This window comes from Malaclemys terrapin, chromosome 11 (genome assembly GCF_027887155.1).
Source record: "Malaclemys terrapin pileata isolate rMalTer1 chromosome 11, rMalTer1.hap1, whole genome shotgun sequence".
NCBI lineage: Eukaryota > Metazoa > Chordata > Testudines > Emydidae > Malaclemys > Malaclemys terrapin.
The window spans coordinates 512,588-537,608 of NC_071515.1; the positions used below are offsets into that span (position 1 = coordinate 512,588).

Genomic DNA, 25,021 nt, shown 5'->3' on the forward strand with positions numbered 1-25,021 from the left:
GACTTGGTTCGCCCCGGCCGCCGCTCGCCCTCGCTCGCCCCACACTCGCAACACACGGTGGGGCCCGACTCGGACCGACCGCCGGCGACGCCCACACCGGCCCCGACCGCCGCCAGCTGCTCCGACAGGCCCCGGGCTCGGATCCTTCTCGCTACCGAGCTCCGCACGGTCAATTGGGGCCGTGCTCGTCAGCCTGGTCCCGTTCCCACAATGCTGCGCTCGCAGGGAGATCTGCATACGTGCTCACGCGGCCCCGCCCTCCCGCAGCCTGGCCGCGCCCCGCCCCTGCCCTGGGCAGCCCCAGCTGTGCAGCGCCGCGAGCTCTCGCCAGGTCCCGGGGCTGGGCCCGGCCTCCCCGGCCTGCGGGCGGCTGCAGCTGGCGGGGGGGGGAGCCTTTGTAGACCCGCCTGCTGATGGGGGGGGCAATTTAAAGGCCCCCGACGCCCGTGTGCGGCTGCCCCGGGGTCCAGCGCGGGTCCCAGTCCCTGTACAGCCCCAGGCCCCGGTGTGACACATATGGCTCCCCCCGCCCCCTGGCAGGGTCTGTGGGGCCCTTGGCCTGCGGGCTGGTCTGTGTGTGTCTGTGTGTGAGCGTGTTCTGCCAGGGGGGTCCCCACAGCTCCCCCGGGAACTAACCACCGCCCGGGGCCCAGGCGAGTCGCTGTGGCTGGGACCAGCCCGGCACCCGCCCTTACCCCCGGCTGGGCTGTTCAGTGCCGCGAGCCCGTGGTGCTGCCAGAGGCCCCTCCCCACCCCTTCCGCCTGCGGGGAGCTGGGTCAGGGCCCAGGCACCCTTTTTTTGGGGTCCCCCAATTGTGCACAGGCCCCTTTGGCCCAGCGGCTAATGCCCCATGGGTGGTGCGGGGTCTGTGCTGGTGCCCGGGGGGGGGGCAGACTTCGGGTTTCCAGCCTCCATCGGCCCCCCAGCCCAGCCGGGCCTGCCCAAGTTCTGCACAGGGTCAGACTAGACAGTCACAATCAGGGCCGGCTCCAGCATTTCTGCCGCCCCAAGCAAAAAAAAAAAAAAAAAGCCGCGATGGCGATCGCCCCGGCTGCAATTGGGAAAAAAAAAAAAAAAAAAAGCCGTGATCGGCAGCGGCAGTTCGGCGGCAGGTCCTTCGCTCCTAGAGGGAGTGAGGGACCTGCCACCCCCGAATTGCCGCAGGTGCCGCCCCTCTCCATTGGCTGCCCCAGCACCTGCTTGTTAAGCTGGTGCCTGGAGCCGGCCCTGGTCACAATGGTCCCTTCCCACCTGGGGATCTCGGAGTCCGAAAGGGGGAAGCCCCTTCTGCGTCTAGGGCAGGAGCCAGCCTTTCCCGGACAGGGGCAGCACCTTCGTTCCCGGGACTGTCCACTGGGCAGCGTCCTTGCACCATCCGCTGGGGCTCCCCTCTGCCCAGGGGTCTGTGCCCCTCACCTGCACGGTGGCTCTCGAGGGGCCGAGTGGATCAGGCAGAGACAGCAGCAAAAGGGTTAAATTAACCTAACCCGCCTGGCGTCTCCCCTGCTTCCCTTCACATCCTGCCCTGTCCCTGCCTGACCCTGGGCCAGCTGGGCTGCTGGGGCCCTGCGTCCCCTCGCCTCCCCACTACACTCGGGGAAGGGGGCACCTGAGCCCAGCTCTCCCTGGTGATGCTGCCCAGCCCCGATGCTGCCTGGCCCCTTGCCTGGAGGTGCCCCCTGGGGAGATGGGCAGAGTCCCGGGGGCTGGTGCTCGTAGCTGTGCAGAGAAGTTCTCTGGGTGAGTCTCCCTGTCCCCTTCCCTTTGGAGCAGCCCTGGGGGCTGGGGCTCTGCTAGTGACACTGACAGTGCTGAGAACCCACCTGGTTCATTGCACGGAGCCCCTCGGTGAGCAGAGATCCCCACACTGGGGCAGCCTCTTCCAAGGAAGGCTGTAAGAATTGGAGCTGGAACCTGTTCTCTGAGTCCCACTCCCGTCTCTCACCCCTTTTCCAGCTCGCTCTGTCCCGTCCCTTCCAGTTCAACCCATGGTGAAAGTTTCCCCCTCAGATTGGGGTTCCAGCCCCACTCCCACCTGCTGGTTTGCTCCATAATGAGGTTTTACCCCGAAGGGGGGAAATGGCGTCCACGGAGCTGCTCCAGAACGGAGACTGGACCTCCCAGATCCTGGTGATGCTGGAGATGAGCCCCCACCGCGGCAGCGTGACTGTAGATAAATTTCTGATAATTTTCATATGACTTTACATTGTGCCTCTTCATATAACCTTGTGGTGGGTCTACCCACGTGTGACCTCTGTTTTCATGGGACTTTGTATCAAAACCTCATTTAGAAACTTTGCATTGCCCTTGGTATAATATTATAGCCCCTAAGGATAGAATAAAATAGAAGAAAAATTTCTGTTTGCTAGCAGTAGAACAAGAGCTCTCCCCCCCCCCCCCCCCCCACTCTTAATCAATTGCCCTGTTGAATGAATGAGGTGTGAATGAGCAAGGCATGGAAGGCAGCACCTCCAGACAGCCTCAACTGTTGGAGAGGGGCTGGGAGCCAGACCCAAGGACAATAAAACGTGTCAAGTGGGCTCATTAAAGAGAAGCAGACATACTGACGGCCTCGGGGGTTAGAAGCAAGCACCGGGACAACACTCAAAAGAAAGCAGCACGAAAGACCAATAGACACAGACACAGAGTTTAAATCTGGTATAGATTTGCATGAGAGGGAAGCTGCTATAAAAGTGAGGTGTCTTGCAGAGGACCCCGGGTCTCGTCTTGTCAACATGGGAGCATCGATCCGGATCGGCAGAAGCCTGGCTCCACCCCCTCCTCCATCTAACTCACCTGGCCAGTGAAGTTAAGGGGAGCAACTAATTGGTAACAACAAGACGGAATGGGTTTGTGTGTGTGTGTGTGTGAGCGTAAGTGTAATATATTATATGCATATAATACAGTGTTAATGAATACATGTATTACTAATAAATGTGGCATTTTGCCTTATTCCCCCTGAAAAGATCCTGTGCAGTACTTTAAGTACAACATTTTGGTGGAGAATGCGAAAGGGGGAGCAAGCATAGAACCCACAGTTATTATAAAACTGGTGTGCACACCGCCAGCTTTAGCAAGCCTGGCACTATAGGAAAAAGAGCGTAAACTTTCAGTTGATTAACCAAACTCTGAAGGATATAGGAGTTTAGGTTTAAATTGTGTTTCTCACTGTGATCCGGGGAAGGATCTAACCAAACTCTGAAGGATATAGGAGTTTAGGTTTCAATTGTGTTGTAGAGGTACATACACCCTCAGCCATAGGAAGGCTGAGCTAAAGAGGAGAACTTAGTGTTTCTCACTCTGATCCGGGGAAGGATTTGTATAATTGGTGTATGAACACTCCCCAGCAACCCTACAATAACCACCCAGCCTGTCCACAGCCCAGCGCTCCCCAACGACCCTACAATAACAACCCAGCCTGTCCACAGCCCAGCGCTCCCCAGCAACCCTACAATAACCACCCAGCCTGTCCACACAGCCCAGCACTCCCCAGCAACCCTACAATAAAAACCCAGCCTGTCCACAGCCCAGCGCTCCCCAGCGACCCTACAATAACCACCCAGCCTGTCCACACAGCCCAGCGCTCCCCAGTGACCCTACAATAACCACCCAGCCTGTCCACACAGCCCAGCGCTCCCCAGTGACCCTACAATAACCACCCAGCCTGTCCACACAGCCCAGCGCTCCCCAGCGACCCTACAATAACCACCCAGCCTGTCCACACAGCCCAGCGCTCCCCAGCGACCCTACAATAACAACCCAGCCTGACCACAGCCCAGAGCTCCCCAGCAACCCTACAATAACCCAGCCTGTCCACAGCCCAGAGCTCCCCAGCAACCGTACAATAACTACCCAGCCTGTCCACAGCCCCAGCGCTCCCCAGCAACCCTACAATAACAACCCAGCCTGTCCACAGCCCAGCGCTCCCCAGCGACCCTACAATAACAACCCAGCCTGTCCACAGCCCCAGCGCTCCCCAGCAACCCTACAATAACAACCCAGCCTGTCCACACAGCCCCAGCGCTCCCCAGCAACCCTGCAATAACAACCCAGCCTGTCCACACAGCCCAGCGCTCCCCAGCAACCCTACAATAACCACCCAGCCTGTCCACACAGCCCCAGCGCTCCCCAGCAACCCTACAATAACAACCCAGCCTGTCCACAGCCCAGCGCTCCCCAGCAACCCTGCAATAACAACCCAGCCTGTCCACACAGCCCAGCGCTCCCCAGCAACCCTACAATAACCACCCAGCCTGTCCACAGCCCAGCGCTCCCCAGCGACCCTACAATAACAACCCAGCCTGTCCACAGCCCAGCGCTCCCCAGCGACCCTACAATAACCACCCAGCCTGTCCACAGCCCAGCGCTCCCCAGCGACCCTACAATAACCACCCAGCCTGTCCACAGCCCAGCGCTCCCCAGCGACCCTACAATAACAACCCAGCCTGTCCACAGCCCAGCGCTCCCCAGCGACCCTACAATAACCACCCAGCCTGTCCACAGCCCAGCGCTCCCCAGCAACCCTACAATAACAACCCAGCCTGCCCACACAGCCCAGCGCTCCCCAGCAACCCTACAATAACAACCCAGCCTGCCCACACAGCCCAGCGCTCCCCAGTGACCCTACAATAACCACCCAGCCTGTCCACAGCCCAGCGCTCCCCAGCGACCCTACAATAACCACCCAGCCTGTCCGCAGCCCAGCGCTCCCCAGCGACCCTACAATAACCACCCAGCCTGTCCGCAGCCCAGCGCTCCCCAGCCACCCTACAATAACAACCCAGCCTGTCCGCAGCCCAGCGCTCCCCAGCGACCCTACAATAACAACCCAGCCTGTCCACACAGCCCAGCGCTCCCCAGCGACCTACAATAACCACCCAGCCTGTCCACAGCCCAGCGCTCCCCAGCAACCCTACAATAACCACCCAGCCTGTCCACACAGCCCAGCGCTCCCCAGCGACCCTACAATAACAACCCAGCCTGTCCACACAGCCCAGCGCTCCCCAGCGACCTACAATAACCACCCAGCCTGTCCACAGCCCAGCGCTCCCCAGCGACCCTACAATAACCACCCAGCCTGTCCACAGCCCAGCGCTCCCCAGCGACCCTACAATAACAACCCAGCCTGTCCACAGCCCAGCGCTCCCCAGCGACCCTACAATAACAACCCAGCCTGTCCACACAGCCCCAGCGCTCCCCAGCGACCCTACAATAACAACCCAGCCTGTCCACACAGCCCCAGCGCTCCCCAGCAACCCTGCAATAACAACCCAGCCTGTCCACACAGCCCAGCGCTCCCCAGTGACCCTACAATAACCACCCAGCCTGTCCACACAGCCCAGCGCTCCCCAGTGACCCTACAATAACCACCCAGCCTGTCCACACAGCCCAGCGCTCCCCAGCGACCCTACAATAACAACCCAGCCTGTCCACAGCCCAGAGCTCCCCAGCAACCGTACAATAACTACCCAGCCTGTCCACAGCCCCAGCGCTCCCCAGCAACCCTACAATAACAACCCAGCCTGTCCACAGCCCAGCGCTCCCCAGCAACCCTACAATAACAACCCAGCCTGTCCACACAGCCCCAGCGCTCCCCAGCAACCCTGCAATAACAACCCAGCCTGTCCACACAGCCCAGCGCTCCCCAGCAACCCTACAATAACCACCCAGCCTGTCCACAGCCCAGCGCTCCCCAGCGACCCTACAATAACAACCCAGCCTGTCCACAGCCCAGCGCTCCCCAGCGACCCTACAATAACCACCCAGCCTGTCCACAGCCCAGCGCTCCCCAGCGACCCTACAATAACCACCCAGCCTGTCCACAGCCCAGCGCTCCCCAGCGACCCTACAATAACAACCCAGCCTGTCCACAGCCCAGCGCTCCCCAGCGACCCTACAATAACCACCCAGCCTGTCCACAGCTCCAGCGCTCCCCAGCAACCCTACAATAACCACCCAGCCTGTCCACAGCCCAGCGCTCCCCAGCGACCCTACAATAACAACCCAGCCTGTCCACAGCCCAGCGCTCCCCAGCGACCCTACAATAACCACCCAGCCTGTCCACAGCCCAGCGCTCCCCAGCCACCCTACAATAACCACCCAGCCTATCCACAGCCCAGCGCTCCCCAGCGACCCTACAATAACAACCCAGCCTGTCCACAGCCCAGAGCTCCCCAGCGACCCTACAATAACAACCCAGCCTGTCCAGAGCCCAGCGCTCCCCAGCGACCCTATAATAACCACCCAGCCTGTCCACAGCCCAGCGCTCCCCAGCGACCCTACAATAACCACCCAGCCTGTCCACAGCCCAGCGCTCCCCAGCGACCCTACAATAACAACCCAGCCTGTCCACAGCCCAGAGCTCCCCAGCGACCCTACAATAACCACCCAGCCTGTCCACAGCCCAGCGCTCCCCAGCAACCCTACAATAACCACCCAGCCTGTCCACAGCCCAGCGCTCCCCAGCGACCCTACAATAACCACCCAGCCTGTCCACAGCCCAGCGCTCCCCAGCGACCCTACAATAACAACCCAGCCTGTCCACACAGCCCCAGCGCTCCCCAGTGACCCTACAATAACCACCCAGCCTGCCCACACAGCCCAGCGCTCCCCAGCAACCCTACAATAACAACCCAGCCTGTCCACACAGCCCAGCGCTCCCCAGCGACCCTACAATAACCACCCAGCCTGTCCACACAGCCCAGCGCTCCCCAGTGACCCTACAATAACCACTCAGCCTGTCCACACAGCCCAGCGCTCCCCAGTGACCCTACAATAACCACTCAGCCTGTCCACACAGCCCAGCGCTCCCCAGCGACCCTACAATAACAACCCAGCCTGTCCACAGCCCAGAGCTCCCCAGCAACCGTACAATAACTACCCAGCCTGTCCACAGCCCCAGCGCTCCCCAGCAACCCTACAATAACCACCCAGCCTGTCCACACAGCCCAGCGCTCCCCAGTGACCCTACAATAACCACCCAGCCTGTCCACACAGCCCAGCGCTCCCCAGCGACCCTACAATAACCACCCAGCCTATCCACAGCCCAGCGCTCCCCAGCAACCCTACAATAACCACCCAGCCTGTCTATAGCCTGAGGGATGACAGTTGGCTCCTCCCCTTTTGGTGACATTTGTCCCCTCCCCCTCATACTCTCTCAAGTGACAGTTTACCCTGAGGTGACAGTTGGCTCCTCCCCCTCCCTCAGGTGACAGTTGGTCCTTCTCACCTCTCGCTTTCTGGGGCCTTTGGAGCCTTGCCCCTCCCCCGAGTTCCCGCCCTTTTTTCCTCGCTCCCTCCTGACGCTCAGGCTGAGTCTCCCCGGCAACTACTGACGCAGACACACGGCAGCGCGTCCTGATTGGCTGTCCTGCCTCAAGGGACGAGGAGGAAAGGGCAGAGCCCGGGGGGGGGGCTGGGAGGAGTGTGGGGAGGCGGGGCCACAGAGTGGGCGTGGCTAGCGAGCGGGAGGAAGGAGCAGAGTGGGGGAGGGGCTAATAGGAAAGAGGGCGGGGCTATTGGGAGAGGGGAGGGGCAGACAGGGAGTGACCCCCCCACACACACCCCATCGCCTCCGTTCACTCCAGGGCAGCCGGCCCCGCCCCACTGTGGGATGAGTGGGGGGCTCGCTCTCCCCTCCCCACGTCCCCTCCTTGCGGGGCCAAGTTTGGGGTGGTGCCAGGGTGCAGCGATGGGGGGTGGCCCCCTGGGCGGGGTGAGGAGCAGGGCACTGGCTCAACAGTTTTGGGTCCCGCCACAGATTTGAGTCCTGGGTACCTGCCTAGTTTGCCTATGTGCAAATCTGGCCCTACATGGGGGTGGGGCACTGTCCCCAGGCCGTCAGGGCTCCCCATGGCGGCGCTAGGGGCTGTACTGCAGGGGGCGAGGTGGGGGACAGCAGGGGGCTCTCCCCAGGCAGTCAGGGCTCCCCATGGCCCCAGGGCGGCGCTAGGGGCTGTGCTGCAGGGAGCGGGGTGGGGGGCAGCAGGGGGATCTCCCCGAACAGTCAGGGCTCCCCATGGCCCCAGGGTGGCGCTAGGGGCTGTGCTGCAGGGAGTGGGGCGGGGGGCACCAAGGGGCTCTCCCCAGGCAGTCAGGACTCCCCATTGCCCCAGGGCGGCGCTAGGGGCTGTGCTGCAGGGAGTGGGGCGGGGGCACCAAGGGGCTCTCCCCAGGCAGTCAGGGCTCCCCATGGCCCCAGGGTGGTGCTAGGGGCTGCGCTGCAGGGGGCGGGGTGGGGGGCAGCAGGGGGCTCTCCCCGGGCAGTCAGGACTCCCCATTGCCCCAGGGCGGCGCTAGGGGCTGGGATGCAGGAGGCGAGGCGGGGGCAGCAGGGGGATCTCCCCCAGACAGTCAGGGCTCCCCATGGCCCCAGGGTGGTGCTAGGGGCTGTGCTGCAGGGAGTGGGGCGGGGGCAGCCGGGGAATCTCCCCGGGCAGTTAGGGCTCCCCATGGCCCCAGGGTGGCGCTAGGGACTGCACTGCAGGGAGTGGGGCGGGGGGCAGCAGGGGGATCTCCCCGGGCAGTCAGGGCTCCCCATGGCCCCAGGGTGGCGCTAGGGGCTGCACTGCAGGGAGTGGGGCGGGGGCAGCAGGGGGCTCTCCCCGGGCAGTCAGGGCTCCCCATGGCCCCAGGGCGGCGCTAGGGGCTGTACTGCAGGGGGCGAGGTGGGGGACAGCAGGGGGCTCTCCCCAGGCAGTCAGGGCTCCCCATGGCCCCAGGGCGGCGCTAGGGGCTGCGCTGCAGGGAGCGGGGTGGGGGGCAGCAGGGGGATCTCCCCGGGCAGTCAGGGCTCCCCATGGCCCCAGGGTGGCGCTAGGGGCTGCACTGCAGGGAGTGGGGCGGGGGCAGCAGGGGGCTCTCCCCGGGCAGTCAGGGCTCCCCATGGCCCCAGGGCGGCGCTAGGGGCTGTGCTGCAGGGAGTGGGGCGGGGGCACCAAGGGGCTCTCCCCGGGCAGTCAGGGCTCCCCATGGCCCCAGGGCGGCGCTAGGGGCTGTACTGCAGGGAGTGGGGCGGGGGCAGCAGGGGGATCTCCCCGGGCAGTCAGGGCTCCCCATGGCCCCAGGGCGGCGCTAGGAGCTGTGCTGCAGGGAGCGGGGCGGGGGCACCAGGGGGCTCTGCCCGGGCAGTCAGGGCTCCCCATGGCCCCAGGGCAGCGCTAGGGGTTGTGCTGGGAGCAGCGGTACCCCAGGCCAGAGGAGATGGGGGGGCGTCTCACACACTGACTGTGGAACAGGGCCTGGTTCTGATCTTGCTGCCGGGGATCCCCCTCCCGCGCTGCCCCCCCTCCCCGACTCACTCTGCCCTCATTGGCTCCGGGCTGGCAGCTGCGGGGACAGAGCTGAGCAGAGACAGACAAAGAGAGAAGTGGGCAGAGAGGCGTGTGCCCTGGGTAGGAACGTACAGCATGTGGGCGACCCCGGGCCCCTTGTCCGGCTGCCCTGACACCTGCCACAGCCCGGATCCCCCTTCCTCTGCCAGGATGCTGCTCCCTCTGCTGCTCCTCCCCTGGGCATGGGGGGCCCTGGCCGGTAAGTGCGGATCCCCTTCCCTGCCCTTTTTCCTACTGGTGGGGATGTGGATGGTGTAATACTAATTCCAGGGTGGGGCAGCACCACGCTGGGCTAGTGACCCTTCCTGGGGTGAAGGAGGAGGGGGGAGGCGGTTTAGGAGTCTGCAGGGATATCCTGGAGCCCGGGAGACCCATTAATCTCTCTCCCCACCCGCTTTGTTCTCCACTTGTTTCCTGACGCCTCCCCCCAGCCTCCCCTCATCTCCCCCCAGCATCTCTCACCCTCCGGGTGCTTAAAACCACCGTCTTCAACAACGCCAGCTCCACGGACATGCAGGGGATGGCCCTGCTGGGCGACCTGGAGACCCACTCCATGGACTGCAGCACCTGCGAGATCCGCTTCCTGCAGCCCTGGGCCCATCAGGGCCTGACCCCGAAGCAGTGGCAGGACCTGGAGCTGCTGATCCATCGCTACCTGTCTGACTTCTTCCATCTGGTGAACAAAGTGGTTAAGGATCAAGGAGAGGGCTGTGAGTATGGAGCAGTCTGAGGGCATCCCTCCCACTACCCGCCAGACAGCTGAGAACTGACACACTTCCCACAGCGATTGAGTGTATCCTGGCAGGGTGGAAGGAGGGCAAAACAGTCAGTCCCTGGCCCTGAGGCTGATTGAAGCCAACATTCCCTAGAAGGGAAACACCCCTTGTTCCATTCTCTACCCTACTGAGCCAGTCCTCCGGCTCTGGGGCCAGATTGTAGCCTGTGTGCCCTAAAGGGGAAAGGCCCCGTGTCCCAGCCCTGACCCTAGGCCAGAGTGCCGGGGGGAGGGCGGCGAGCCCCGGCCGGGGGGAGGGCGGCCGGAGCCTTGGGAGGAGGGCGAAGTGCCCGGCCAGAGCTCCGCTCTCCCCGGCAGCCAGAGCGCCTGTCTATTTCTGCCCCCCCATGGTGACCTCCAGCTGCCCATCCTCATCCCCCCTGCCCTTCCAGCAGGTTTAAAACAAATACAAGGAAGTTCTTCTTCACGCAGCGCACAGTCAACTTGTGGAACTCCTTACCTGAGGAGGTTGTGAAGGCTAGGACTATAACAGCGTTTAAAAGAGAACTGGATAAATTCATGGTGGTTAAGTCCATTAATGGCTATTAGCAAGGATGGGTAAGGAATGGTGTCCCTAGCCTCTGTTTGTCAGAGGGTGGAGATGGATGGCAGGAGAGAGAACACTTGATCATTGCCTGTTGGTCCACTCCCTCTGGGGCACCTGGCATTGGCCACTGTCAGTAGACAGGATACTGGGCTAGATGGACCTTTGGTCTGACCCGGTACAGCCGTTCTTATGTTCTTATGTTCCTGTTCCAGACCCCTTTGTTACCCAGGTCTCCTTTAGCTGCAAGCTCCACCCCAACGGCACCTTGATAAGCTTCTGTGACGCTGCGGTGAACGGCGAAGACTTCATCAGCTTCAACGTGGACACAGGCAAATGGGTCAGTCGGCACAGGGATAAGCTGGGGAGCTACGTCCAGGATCTTGTCAACCGGGATAAGAGCATTTCCACCCTGTTTCCGTTCCTCCATAGAACAATGTGTGTCTATGGGATCGATACCTTTGCCCAGTACGGGAGAGAGTCTCTGGAGAGGCAAGGTGAGGCTGGTCATTGGTCACCACTCCCGGCTCGCTGAGATGCAGCCACCTCTGGGGTGGGGCACAGGGGCTATTGGTACAGCGACCCTTGCCTGGAGTACAAATGCAGCTATATCTAGGGTGGAGCAGAGTAGCCATTTCACAGCCGCACTGCACAGCAGTTTAAGACAGGAAGTGAAGGGGGATTCCTTCAGGAATGGTAACTGCGGTATTGGGGTCTGGCCAGGACAGTGGGGCCAACGCCTGACCCCGGGGAATGGAGCTGGGCTTGGCTAGTGAGTTCCTGAGGCTCAGGCTGAATCGTCCCCTCTCCTCCGCCCCGTCTCTCTCCTCCTGTTTCAGAGCGGCCGGTCGCCGTGGTGTTTGCCCGAGCGCCTCCCCCAGCCGGGACCCCCGTGCCAGTACTGCTGGTTTGCCGGGTCACCGGTTTCTACCCCCGGCCCATCCGTGTGGCCTGGCTGCAGGACGGGGAGGAGGTGGGGCCGGGCGGGCGGCTGAACTCCAGCGGGATCCTGCCCAACGCGGACCTGACCTACCAGCTGCGCAGCTCCCTGGCCGTGGGACCGGGCTCCGGGCACAGCTACGCCTGCCGGGTGCAGCACAGCAGCCTGGGGGGCCGGAGCCTGCTGATCCCCTGGGGTAGGTGCACGTCCCTGGGGGGGGGGGGGGGGGGGTCGTGGTCTCTGGGGACTTTCCCTGCACGTCCTGAGTGGGACGGGGGTGGTCCAGGCAGCGAGATGGGGTGCAGGGAAGCAGAGGAGGTGGGTGGGAGGTTGTGGGGATGGACCAGGGGGAGCAGGATGGAGGAGTTTAGGGGGGACATGAATGGGGTGGGGGGAGAGATCTGTGTGGAGTGGACTGGGTGGAGCCAAGAGAGGCAGGGCTGGGGAGGGCTTGCGGTGGTTGGGGAGAGGGGCAGGGGTCTAGAGGGGAGCAGTACTGGAGCAGAAGGAGGCTGAGGGGGTGGGACTGTGGGAGGACCAGGTGGGACTGCAGGGGCGGCTGAGGGAACAGGGTCCATATTCCTGTGTCCATTCCCAGTGGGTCACGGGTGGTGGCAGTAGAGGGGACTGCGGGAGAGGCTGAGGGAACAGGGTCGGGGGGGCTGAGGGCAGTGAGTCGGTTGAGATGATCGGGGTGGACTGTGGGGGAGGCTGAGGGAACAGAGCCCACACTCCTGTCCCCGTTCCCAGCACGGCACCCCCTGTTTTACAGAGCAGAGCAGGCCCTGGGGCCCCGGCCTGGCTGTGGGCATCACCCTGGGGGTTGTGGCCGTAGCCACCGTGGCCGTGGTGCTGTGGCGGAGCAGACGCAGGTGAGTCCTCTCCCTCTCTGGGGTGGGGGTGGGGGGACCGTTACACCCCCTAACCCATCCCCTCTGCTCTCTCCTTCCAGGGGCTACCAGGACATTAGACCAGGGGAGTCCAGGCCCTGAGGGGATGGCACCGGCCCAGGCGTGGGGATCAGCCCCTCTCCTGGGGACATGGACCATGATTGTTTTCTCCTGCATTGCAATTTGATGTTCCTATTCAAATGCTCTGTGTAAATCAATCCTGTTCTGTGTGTGAATAAGGAATGTGTGAGTTAGAAGATAAGTGGATAAAGGATAAGATAAAGGATGAGAAAAACAATTTAAGAAAAGAAGCACTTGTCAAAGGACAGTTCAGCATGAGGGTGCAGAACTCGTTGGTCCCAATGAAGTAAGATCACTATATAAACAGGGGGCTTTGCCATGAAACTTTGGGTTTGTCCTGCCAAGACTTCCCCGGAGCATTGTGTCACGACCGACAGAACCCGGCTCCTCCCTACCCATAATCAACCGAGCTGGCCACTAGATTGATCTGGACTGGTAACTATGACATCGACTGGCAGGACAGTATGTGTGTGTGATTGAACGCATATGCTAATTGTTGTATTTCCAATAAACGTGGCGTGTTGCCTTTTCCCCTGAAAAAGAGCCCGTGTGCTTCTTATAAGCAAAACATCCCACCCAGGTGGACTTGCTGCAGGGAGCTCATGGCGTGAAGCAGGGTGCTGACGGCTCCGAGGTTCGGTTCCAGGAGGTGGTGAAGTCATGTCACTTGCCCTTGTCAGAGAGAGAGACACTAAGTGGGTCTGGCGCCCTGAAGGGGCCCTCCCAGGGACATTACCCTCCTAGGGGTGCCAGCTCCGATCGGCTTTTTGCGGGATGGAGTGGGAATTGTCTGTAATATTTTGTATGAATACTGTGTGTGCCTCGGTTTCCCCTATATGCTGCATTGTTCGCTAGGTGTGGGGGAAAGGCTGTTTACTCTTTGCAGAGACCAAATGGCGCAGAGCGTGTGGACTTCCTGCCTCTCAGCAAGGGAGTTGCGCCCCATTCCCCTGGCCAAGAACACGGACTGAGGAGGGGCCGGGTGGGTGGTGAGCTCACCCGGGAACTAGAGACAAAGAGGGGGACAGGGGACAAAGAGGCCCAAAGCGGGAGCCAAGGGATCTACATGGCTTTGCTGGGGCTGGGAGACCCCCAAAGGAACTCTGCTGTACCCCATTTCTCTGTGCTGGCCTGAGGGCTTCCCATACCGTGTGCCAATCACCTCATAAACCCGGCCGCTTTGACAGGTTGCCTGAGTCCCTGCCCATGCTGGGGGGGGGCATTGCCCCCTTTGGGGTACACGTTTCTCAGAGGTGCCCAGCCCTCTGAGGTGCCCAACGGCTCCGAGGTTTGTCCCAAGGAGGCCGGGGTACCCAGGGGGGAAGAGGGCGGGGGGTGTCTGACACTCCAAACGGGTCCTCCCAGACCCATGTCCAAGGCTGGGCCAATGCACCACACCTGGGGAGCTGTCACAGAGGGGTCCAGAGAGGAGATAACCCAGGAGCTCAGGGGCTGGCGTCTGAGCCGGGATCCCAGGGGTCAATTCCCGGCTCTGCCAGCGACTCCATGTGTGACCCTGGGCCAGTCATTGAATTCTCTGGGCCTCCCTCCCCAGCTGGACCATGGGGACAATGGCCCGCCCCTGCCCCACAGGGGGTGGGTGCGGGAGGGTGAATGCAGCAGAGAGGGGGAGGGGCTCAGAGACTGGGGGGCCTGAAAAGTCCCTTAGGGAGATCGATGGTGGGAGCAGCCTGGGAGGCCGAGCTGTGACTGACCCACGGAGACTGAGCCCCCGCTCTGGTGGGGTGCCTGGGGGGGCAGGGCTCAGGCCCATGGGAAGGGGGAGCTCAGATCTTTTCCCTGAGACGCCAGCCCTGAACCTTTCACTAGGACTAAATTTACTGAGACAAAGCTGAGTGATCCCCCCACCCCCCGGCCTATCTCCCCCCCAGCAGCGAGGGGTTTGGGGCAGGAGGCCAAGCAGATGGAGCAGCCCAGGCACTTTGCTGTGCCCTGTTATGGGGCGGCTGGCCCTGGGCTGGCCCCGCTCTCCAGCGTCATCCCAGCTGCTCTGGGGGCCTCAATGGGGCCATGGCAGGCGCCGGGCAAGTCCTGCAGCCCCACCCCAGACCCTACGAGGGAGAAGTCTGGAACCAAGCCCTGCTGGGGCCGGCTCTGCCTGGCGACTGGTGATGCTGCCCAGACCCGATGCTGACTGGCCCTTGGGCTGGGGGTGCCCAGCCCCAGAGCGATGGGCGTAGTCCCGGGGCTGGTGCTTGGAGCTGCCAACTCCACATGGCAGGAAGTCGCCAGAGACACCCTGAAAAGTCACTAGATGGTGCTATTTAAGCATTCAAAACGGCATCATAAATGTCACTAAACAAAATGAAGAACAGGAGTACTTGTGGCACCTTAGAGACTAACAAATTTATTAGAGCATAAGCTTTCGTGGACTACAGCCCACTTCTTCGGTATGCATCCGAAGAAGTGGGCTGTAGTCCACGAAAGCTTATGCTCTAATAAATTTGTTAGTCTCTAAGGTGCCACAAGTACTCCTGTTCTTCTTTTTGCGGATACAGACTAACACGGCTGTTACTCTGAAACTAAACAAAATGTGCACAGGATTCAGCCGAGAATTAGCGGCGTGTCTCTGCCCGAGCCAGAGGACACCTGCTGAACACGAAAGCCGCCGCAATGCTGGGCAGGCCCTGCAAAGGGTTCAGTCCCGTGCTCCAGTTTCCCCGCGGTGAATCTCATGCAGAAGCAAAGGTCCCTACCAGGCCAGCAGTCACTGGAGCTGTCTAGACACACGCAGCTCCCATCTGATCCCTTCCCTCCCTCCCAACCTCCTTCCTCCCCAGACAACTGCACCCCAGGCAGACAAAATGCACGCACCGGCCTGCCGACGGAGAGAATCGACGGGAAGTTCAGAGAGTGCAGAGCCAGCACTTGCAGCAAAGCCCCCCCCATCGCAGGCACGGTTTGGGGGAGTGCTGGCTGGGAGCTGAACCCTAGGATTCAGGGGAGGGGTGACCCGCTGGTGGGATTTGATGAGCACAAAGAATAACCTTTTCTATGGCTGGAGAGAACAAACGGCCCCTCTTGGGCAGCGCGGAGCGATTTCCACCGGAGCCTTTTGTCAAGGCAACATCTGCTCCGGGGGAGGCAGGTTCACTTTGCCTGGGGCAGTTCATCCCCACTGGGGCCAAGGGAATCTGGGCCGCACCGCCAGGGAGCAGAGCTCCGAAGGGAGGGCTGGAGGGGCAGCCAAATGCCAGGTTAAGAAGTGGGGTACCCCAGCCCTGCCTCATGTAACCAGGACAGCCAGACACCCTTTGCCAGCCCCTACCAGCTGAGAGACACCAATGGAGCCAGTCAGTGATCAAATAAACTCAGCTGCCAAGACTACCCGGCCGGAAAGGGAGCGCCCAGCATGGGTGCTGCTTTCTGAACAGCAGCTGGGAGTGTCCTCGGCCCGGGCAGGGGGGGGCACAAGCTAGTCCCGGGGCAGGCCCAGCAGAGACCCAAGGACTCACCCAACTAGACAGGCCGGCTTCCCCCTCCTGGGAGCGGGATTTTGGTTCGGTAACATTCCAGTGGCCAAAGGCTCAAAGCTCTGTTGACAAATGGTTTTTCCTGCCTCACCCTCACCCAGGGAGCGGCGCCTGCCCGTGTCACAAATGGTTTTAAGATCATAACTTTTCCTCCTAAGGGCAGTTGTGTTCTCCCCTCTTCCAGCCTCTCCTCGCCGTTAGCTCTGGCTTTTCACCCCCCTCCCCACCCCAAGGAGTCGAGGCTGAGCCCCCGTTTCTGCGGCCCCCAGGAGCGGGAGTCAGACCCAGCCCCAGCCGCCCTGCCAAGAAACCCGGGAATGTGTGTCCTTCCGAGGCCATGCCCGAGGGAGATGCAGTGACACAGAGGAATGGATTTCATTAACGCCATTGAGCTGCTGGGGAATGATTTAGTGACTAGACAAATTGGTGACGCCTGTCTCTGACTATCACTGTAATTGGAAGGGAAAGTCGCTAGATCTGTCCCGTGTCATTTTGACACCTAATTCCTCGCTAGAGAAACTGAAAAGTCACTAAGGAGTCCGGTGGCATCTTAAAGACTAACAGATTTATTTGGGCATAAGCTTTCGTGGGTAAAAACCTCACTTCTTGCTTATGCCCAAATAAATCTGTTAGTCTTTAAGGTGCCACCAGACTCCTTGTTGTTTTTGTAGATACAGACTAACACGGCTATCCCCTGACACGAAATGTCACTAAATCTAGTGACAAAATCGCTAAGTTGACAGAAGAGCCCAACACCCGAGGACGAATTTGCAGGAGATTCTCTCTGGAAAAGCAGCATCTCCGCCGGGGCCAAGTGGGGGAAAACAAGCAGGGGCCTCCCCCTGCACAGTGAACTCCCTGCTCCCCCAGAACAGCCACACCTGATATGGGGTCCCTCCCACCAGGCGGCGATTTTCACCCGTAACCAGCCGGAGATTGTCATTGCATGTCTCTGTAATCATGAGACCAGCGTGAGGCAGCCCAGCACTGAGAGCAACCCTATAATAACAACCCAGCCTGTCCACAGTCCAGCGCTCCCCAGCAACCCTACAATAACCACCCAGCCTGTGCACAGCCCAGCGCTCCCCAGCGACCCTACAATAACAACCCAGCCTGTGCACAGCCCAGCGCTCCCCAGCGACCCTACAATAACAACTCAGCCTGTCCACAGCCCAGCGCTCCCCAGCGACCCTACAATAACCACCCATCCTGTCCACAGCCCAGCGCTCCCCAGCGACCCTACAATAACCACCCAGCCTGTCCACAGCCCAGCGCTCCCCAGCGACCCTACAATAACCACCCAGCCTGTCCACAGCCCAGCGCTCCCCAGCGACCCTACAATAACCCAGCCTGTCCACAGCCCAGCGCTCCCCAGCGACCCTACAATAACAACCCAGCCTGTCCACAGCCCAGCGCTCCCCAGCGACCCTACAATAACCACCCAGCCTGTCCACAGCTCCAGCACTCCCCAGCAACCCTACAATAACAAACCAGCCTGTCCACAGCCCAGCGCTCCCCAGCGACCCTACAATAACCACCCAGCCTGTCCACAGCCCAGCGCTTCCCAGCGACCCTACAATAACAACCCAGCCTGTCCACAGCCCCAGCGCTCCCCAGCAACCCTACAATAACCACCCAGCCTGTCCACAGCCCAGCTCTCCCCAGTGACCCTACAATAAGCACCCAGCCTGTCCACAGCCCAGCGCTCCCCAGCGACCCTACAATAACCAGCCAGCCTGTCCACAGTCCAGCGCTCCCCAGCAACCCTACAATAACCACCCAGCCTGTCCACAGCCCAGCGCTCTCCAGCGACCCTACAATAACCACCCAGCCTGTCCACAGCTCCAGCGCTCCCCAGCAACCCTACAATAACCACCCAGCCTGTCCACAGCTCCAGCGCTCCCCAGCAACCCTACAATAACAAACCAGCCTGTCCACAGCCCAGCGCTCCCCAGCGACCCTACAATAACCACCCAGCCTGTCCACAGCCCAGCGCTTCCCAGCGACCCTACAATAACCACCCAGCCTGTCCACAGCCCCAGCGCTCCCCAGCAACCCTACAATAACCACCCAGCCTGTCCACAGCCCAGCTCTCCCCAGTGACCCTACAATAAGCACCCAGCCTGTCCACAGCCCAGCGCTCCCCAGCGACCCTACAATAACCAGCCAGCCTGTCCACAGCCCAGCGCTCTCCAGCGACCCTACAATAACCACCCAGCCTGTCCAGAGCCCCAGCGCTCCCCAGCGACCCTACAATAACCACCCAGCCTATCCACAGCCCAGCGCTCCCCAGCAACCCTGCAATAACCACCCAGCCTGCCCACAGCCCAGCGCTCCCCAGCAACCCTACAATAACAACCCAGCCTGTCCACAGCCCAGCGCTCCCCAGCAACCCTACAATAACCACCCAGCCTATCCACAGCCCAGCGCTCCCCAGCAACCCTACAATAACAACCCAGCCTGTCCACAGCCCAGCGCTCCCCAGCAACCCTACAATAACAACCCAGCCTGTCCACAGCCCAGCGCTCCCCAGCAACCCTGCAATAACAACCCAGCCTGTCCACACAGCCCAGCGCTCCCCAGCGACCCTACAATAACCACCCAGCCTGTCCACAGCCCAGCGCTCCCCAGCAACCCTACAATAACCACCCAGCCTGTCCACAGCCCAGCGCTCCCCAGCAACCCTACAATAACAACCCAGCCTGTCCACAGCCCAGCGCTCCCCAGCAACCCTGCAATAACAACCCAGCCTGTCCACAGCCCAGCGCTCCCCAGCAACCCTACAATAACAACCCAGCCTGTCCACAGCCCAGCGCTCCCCAGCAACCCTGCAATAACAACCCAGCCTGTCCACAGCCCAGCGCTCCCCAGTGACCCTACAATAACAACCCAGCCTGTCCACACAGCCCAGCGCTCCCCAGAGACCCTACAATAACAACCCAGCCTGTCCACAGCCCAGCGCTCCCCAGAGACCCTACAATAACCACCCAGCCTGTTCACAGCCCAGCGCTCCCCAGCAACCCTACAATAACAACCCAGCCTGTCCACAGCCCAGCACTCAGGGTGACAGCTGGGCCCCTCCCCCTCCCGCAGGTGACCGGTGGCTCCTCCCCCCTCGTGCTACTTTTGGGCTCCTTCCCCCCTTTTCCCTCGCTCCCTCGAGCCGCTCCTGCTGACTCTGCCTGGCAATGAGTGACGCCGACACCCGGTGATGCCTTCTGATTGGCTGGGCCAGCGGAGGCGGCGAGGGAACGGGAGGAGCCCAGGAGTGGCAGAGCTGTGGGAGGAGAACAGGGAGGCGGGGCCACATAATGGGAGGGGCTAATGAACAGGAGGGAGCCAGGAGAAGGAGGGGCCATTGGGATGGAGGGGGCAGATTTGGGGGGGGCTCTGGCTTCCCCTCCGCTCTCTCTCGTCCCCCCCACCCAGGTCCCTTCGCCTCTCAGGTCCAGCCCATGTGGTTCCCCGTGGGGTGAAGGGGATGGGCTCTCTCCCCCCCTCAAATCTCTCCCCCATGTTCGGGGTGCAAGGGCTGGGGCTGGAGCTGCTGCTGCGGGCGAGGGGCCCCTTGGTGGGGTGAGGAGCAGGACTTTGGCCTAGAACTATGGGTTCCCCCTCTGCCTAGTTTGCCTGAGGGTGAACCTGGCTCTGAGTGGGGGGGCGCTGTCCCCGGGCAGTGAGGTCTGCCCCACTGTCTCAGGGCCAGGGACGGCTTTAGGCTGATTCGCCTGATTCCCCGGAATCGGGGCCTGCGCACTCACCCCAGCGGCAGTCGTCTTCGGGGGCCCCGCTCCCCTGGCCAGAGCGCCGGCCGGAGCGCGGCAGCCCCATGGCCCCGTGACTCCGGCCAGAGCACGGCAAAACCCGCGGCCCCGCTCTCCTGGCTGGAGCTCCGGCCGTAGCGTGGCAGCCCCGCGGCTCCCCTTCCCCAGCTGGCAATTCGAAGTGCTGCCCCAGGAATCGGGCCCCGCACTTGCTAAAGCCGGCCCTGCCTAGGGCGGCGCTAGGGGCTGTGCTGCAGGGGGCGGCGCGGGGGGCGGCAGGGGGCTCTCCCCGGGCAGTCAGGGCTCCCCATGGCCCCAGGGCGGCGCTAGGGGCTGTACTGCAGGGGGCGGGGCAGGGGCAGTAGGGGGCTCTCCCCGGGCAGTCAGGGCTCCCCATTGCCCCAGGGCAGCGCTAGGGGCTGTACTGCAGGGAGTGGGGTGGGGGTCAGCAGGGGGCTCTCCCCAGGCAGTCAGGGCTCCCCATTGCCCCAGGGCGGCGCGAGGGGCTGTGCTGGGAAAAGTGGTACCCCAGGCCGGAGGAGATGGAGGGGGCATCGCACACACTGACTGTGGGACAGGGCCTGGTTCTGATCTTGCTGCCGGGGATCCCCCTCCCGCGCTGCCCCCCCTCCCTGACTCACTCTGCCCTCATTGGCTCGGGGCTGGCAGCTGTGGGGACAGGTCTGCGCAGACACAGACAGAGAGAATTTGGCAGAGAGACGTGTGCCCTGGGGCAGAACCGAGAGCAAATGGGCGACTCCGGACCCTTCGTCCCACTGCCCTGATGCCCGGATCCCCTTCCCCTGCCGGGATGCTGCTCCCTCTGCTGCTCCTGCCCTGGGCATGGGGGGCCCTGGCCGGTAAGTGGGGACCCCCCCACCGTTTTTGTTACTGGGGGGGAGGGGATGGTGTAAAGCCAGGGCTGCGGGGTGCGGGGGACAGCACTGTGCTGTGTTAGTGACCCTTGCTGGGGGTGTAGGAGGAGGGGGGGAGGTGGGTTAGGGGTCAGCAGGGAGACGTATTAATGTCTCTCCCCACCCACTTTGTTCTCCACTTGTTTTCTGTTACTTCCTCCTCCGCAGCCTTCCCTCCGGTCCCCCCAGGGACTGTCACCCTCCGGGTGCTCCTCACCGCCCTGTTCCCGGACGCCAGCTCTGCGCACATACAGGTGAAGGCCCTGCTGGGCGACCTGGAGACCCACTCCCTGAACTGCAGCACCTGCGAGATCCGCTTCCTGCAGCCCTGGGCCCAGCAGGGCCTGACCCCGAAGCAGTGGCAGGACCTGGAGCTGCTGATCCATCGCTCCCTGTCCGACTTCGTCCTTACCGTGAACACAATAGCCCAGCAGCAGGGAAAGGGCTGTGAGTATGGAGCGGTCTGAGGGGATCCCTTCTCCCGCCCACCCGGGGTGCTGAGAACTGACACACTCACCTGGCCCTGGCCCTGGCCCTTTGGCTGATTGGAGCCGGCATCCCCCAGAGGGGAAACACCAGCTCTGGGGCCAGATTGTAGCCTCCACTTCCTAGAGGGGAAAGGCCCCGTGTCCGACTCCCTGAGCCGAGGCTCCTGGTCTTTCCTGACGTACCCTGAGCCTTTGAAAAGCAGGTCATTTGGGGGGGTCCGTATCGCAGGAACCCCGTGACCAAGGGGCCCCAAATTTGCACCACAAACTCTGCCTCAGGCCCCGATGTAACGCAGCGATTTTCGAGCCCATCCAACTGTGCACATGAACCTCAGAGCACTTCGAACAATCAGCTTTAAACAGAAACGGGCTGGCTTCACTCCAGCCAGAGGCGCCCCACAATCCTGCCGCCATCTTGTGGCCAAACGTCCTCATTGCACCTATCATGCGCCTTTATTGCCCCATTTCTCTATTGCTGCCCCCCGGTAATCTCCGGACGCCCGTCCTCATCCCCCTGCCCTTCCTGTTCCAGACCCCTTTGTTACCCAGGGCTCCCTCGGCTGCGAGCTGCCCCCCAACGGCACCTCGAGGGGATTCTATGACACCGCGGGGAATGGCGAGGACGTCGTGAGCTTCGACGTGGACGTGGGCACCTGGGTCGCTCGGTCGGAGGATAAGCTGGCGCTCAACGCCCGGGACCTTCTCAACTGGGATAAGAGCGCGTCCACCAGGCTTCAGTTTTTTTTTAGAATAACTTGCATCTATCTGCTCAATATGTTTGTCCTGTACGGGAAAGAGTCTCTGGAGAGGCAAGGTGAGGCTGGACACCGCTCCCTGCTCGCTGAGATGCAGCCACCTCTGGGGTGGGGCACAGGGGCTGGTTATACATGGCCCCCTTGCCTGGAGTACAAATGCAGCTATATCTGGGGCGCAGCACAATAGCTATTTCACAGCCGCACTGCACAGCCGTTTAGGACAGGAAGTGAACAGGGTTCTGTCACCACTGGTAACTGCAGGGGGCAGAATTGGGGTCTGGCCAGGACAGTAGGGCCAATGCCTGACCCCGGGGAATGGAGCTGGGCTTGGCTAGTGAGTCTCTGAGGCTCAGGCTGAATCGTCCCCTCTCCCCCGCCCCGTCTCTCTCCTCCTGTCTCAGAGCGGCCGGTCGCCGTGGTGTTTGCCCGAGCGCCTCCCCCAGCTGGGACCCCCGCGCCGGTACTGCTGGTTTGCCGGGTCACCGGTTTCTACCCCCGGCCCATCCGTGTGGCCTGGCTGCAGGACGGGGAGGAGGTGGGGCCGGGCGGGCGGCTGAACTCCAGCGGGATCCTGCCCAACGCGGACCTGACCTACCAGCTGCGCAGCTCCCTGGCCGTGGGGCCGGGCTCCGGGCACAGCTACGCCTGCCGGGTGCAGCACAGCAGCCTGCGGGGCCGGAGCCTGCTGATCCCCTGGGGTAGGTGCACGTCCCTGGGGGGGGGGGGGGGAGTCGTGGTCTCTGGGGGCTTTTCTTGCACGTCCTGAGTGGGACGGGGGTGGGTCCAGGCAGCGGGATTGGGGCGGAGAGAGGTAGAAGGGGAGAGTTGGGCGATGGACCAGGGAACAGGATGGAGGAGCAGAGGGGGACGGGACAGGACTGGGGTGTGGGAACAGGGTGGGGGCTGTGGGGAGCGCGAATGGGATGGGGGGAGAGAGCTGTGTGGAGTGTCCCCGTTCCCAGCACGGCACCCCCTGTTTTACAGAGCAGAGCAGGCTCTGGGGCCCCGGCCTGGCCATGGGCATCACCCTGGGGGTTGTGGCCGTAGCCGCCGTGGCCGTGGTGCTGTGGTGGACCAGACGCAGGTGAGTCCTCTCCCTCTCTGGGGTGGGGGTGGAGGTTGGGGAACTGTTACACCCCACCCCTAACCCATCCACTCTCCTTTCTCATTCCAGAGTCTACCAGGATGTTAGACCAGGGGAGTCCAGGGCCTCAGGGGGCGGCCCCGGCCCAGGCATGGGGATCGGCCCCTCTCCTGGGGACATGGCACTCAGGGCTGGGTCTGTGCCCGGCTCCAGAGCTCAGGGCACTGAGGGCAGGACTGGATTGGGGCCCTGGGAGATCGGGGCCCTGGGTGGGGGGTGGGATTCTTCTCCCTCTGGGACATTCAGGGGACGTTGGACACTTGGGGGCACCGTGGGATTGCTGGGATCCAGGATCCATGGGGACCCGGCGCTGGCCTGTGCCGTTCAATAAACCCTTCAGGGAGGGGCTGCCCAGCGGGCCCCCCGGGGCTGTAGGAGCCAGGCCTGGGTGCAGGGGTCAGGCCCAGCTACATACACAAAGGGGGTGGGTGCAGGTGGGGGAAGGGAACCAGGAGGGCCCTGGCAGGGCGTCCAGGCAGAGCTGGGTGCCCGGGAAGCAAGCGGGTTCCCCATGGGACATAGGCCCAGCTACCCCACGGAGCCCTGACAACACTACGGCCCACGGGGTACCGGGGAGGCCGCCCCAAGTCGCTGGCTGGGCTGGGCTGAGAGCTCCTGGGGGCAGGGCCCCTCCCTGGTCAGCTGGCCCAGGTCAGCTCCAGGTGTGTAAGTGCAGTGGAGACACCCTGCTGGACCAGATTACGGTGTGTCTGCCATGGGGAGCCCAGGCCCCGATTCCCGCAGCCCACCTGACCACACACCCTGGTGCTGCGGTTCCCGCCCAGAGCCAGGCACCTCCCTTAGTCTTCAGGTAGGTGAGGAGTCCGGGCGCCAAGGAGATCACCCCAGCACGAAGCCCCCAACCCCGGCAGCATCGGGGTCCTGGCAGAGTCAGGCTGCGTCGCTGTGAAAACAGGAGCTTGGGGAGTTCGGGCTCAGCCCAGCCTCCCGTTCCCCTTCTCACGTCCTGGCTCTCTGCCCCGGGGGGGCGGGGGGGTTCTGACCCAGGCCCATCCCCTGAAGGCTCCACAGTCAGAGGCTCTTACCCCAGTGCACCGCGAGGGGGTCCCGCAGGCTGATGTGCTCCACCTGGCAGGTGTAGACGTCCCCGCGCCGGGAGCTCATCTCCAGCATCACCAGGATCTGGAAGGTCCAGTCTCTGTTCTGGAGCAGCTCCGTGGACACCGCCCCGGCCGTCTGCTCCTGCCCGTTCTTCAGCCACTTGATCTCGATTCCCCCGGGGTAAAACCCCATCACCGAGCAAACCAGCAGGTGGGAGTGGGGCTGGGACCCTGATTTCGTGGGGGAAACTTTCACCTTGGGCTGAACTGGGGGGTCAGGGAAGGGTGGGAAAGGGCCAGAGACAGAATGGGGCCCTGCTCTCATCCCTGTGCCCCCCCCCATACCCTGGTGTGGAGACAGGGCCTACAGCGGGGGGCAGGAGTTTGGTGGCTCAAAAAACTTGGCTCCCAGCCCTCCTGCTCTAACCCACTAGACCAAGGGTGGGCAAACTTCGGCCCAGGGGCCGCATCTGGCTCTTCAGACGTTTTAATCCGGCCTTCGAGCTCCTGCCGGGGAGTGTGTGCCATGGCCCCACGCGGCTCCCAGATACGGCGGCATGTCCTCCCTCTGGCCCCTATGTGTAGGGCCAGCTGGGGGCTCCGCAACGCTGCCCCTGCCCCCGCCCCAAGCACTGCTCCTGCAGCTCCCATTGGCCGGCAACTGCAGCCATTGGGAACTGCAGGGGCGGTGCCTGCGGACAGGGTAGCAAGCAGAGACTCCTGGCTGCGCCTCCGCGTAGTAGCCGGAGGGAGCAAATGCCGCTGCTTCCGGGAGCTGCTTGAGGTAAGCACCGCCCGGAGCCTGCATCCTTCACCCCCTCCAGCACCCCAACTCCCT

The 25,021-nt window shown here is 62.5% G+C and overlaps 2 protein-coding genes across 2 annotated transcripts; both read left to right on the plus strand.

Moving 5' to 3' along the window:
- Positions 1-9,395: 9,395 nt before the first annotated feature.
- LOC128845162 (antigen-presenting glycoprotein CD1d-like) lies at positions 9,396-13,089 on the plus strand. Its single transcript, XM_054043538.1, has 6 exons — positions 9,396-9,532; positions 9,765-10,043; positions 10,868-11,149; positions 11,492-11,788; positions 12,365-12,464; positions 12,545-13,089. Exons 1-6 carry the CDS (start codon positions 9,409-9,411, stop codon positions 12,582-12,584), a joined length of 1,122 nt encoding a protein of 373 aa, XP_053899513.1. The 5' UTR covers positions 9,396-9,408; the 3' UTR covers positions 12,585-13,089.
- A 7,543-nt stretch (positions 13,090-20,632) lies between these two features.
- Positions 20,633-23,453, plus strand: LOC128845199 (antigen-presenting glycoprotein CD1d-like). The gene is made up of 6 exons (XM_054043595.1): positions 20,633-20,681; positions 20,904-21,182; positions 21,756-22,037; positions 22,380-22,676; positions 22,963-23,062; positions 23,153-23,453. The coding sequence occupies exons 1-6, from the start codon at positions 20,633-20,635 to the stop codon at positions 23,451-23,453; spliced, it is 1,308 nt and encodes a 435-aa protein (XP_053899570.1).
- The last annotated feature ends 1,568 nt before the right edge of the window (positions 23,454-25,021 follow it).

Excerpts from the sequence above, each read along its gene's own strand:
- LOC128845162 (XM_054043538.1), top strand. The coding sequence starts at position 9,409 with ATGTGGGCGACCCCGGGCCCCTTGTCCGGCTGCCCTGACACCTGCCAC. Across the intron at positions 9,533-9,764 it reads GGCATGGGGGGCCCTGGCCG|CCTCCCCTCATCTCCCCCCA; the intron begins GTAAGTGCGGAT and ends GCCTCCCCCCAG. Across the intron at positions 10,044-10,867 it reads TAAGGATCAAGGAGAGGGCT|ACCCCTTTGTTACCCAGGTC; the intron begins GTGAGTATGGAG and ends TTCCTGTTCCAG.
- LOC128845199 (XM_054043595.1), top strand. The coding sequence starts at position 20,633 with ATGCTGCTCCCTCTGCTGCTCCTGCCCTGGGCATGGGGGGCCCTGGCC. Across the intron at positions 22,038-22,379 it reads AGAGTCTCTGGAGAGGCAAG|AGCGGCCGGTCGCCGTGGTG; the intron begins GTGAGGCTGGAC and ends CTCCTGTCTCAG. Across the intron at positions 22,677-22,962 it reads GAGCCTGCTGATCCCCTGGG|AGCAGAGCAGGCTCTGGGGC; the intron begins GTAGGTGCACGT and ends CCTGTTTTACAG.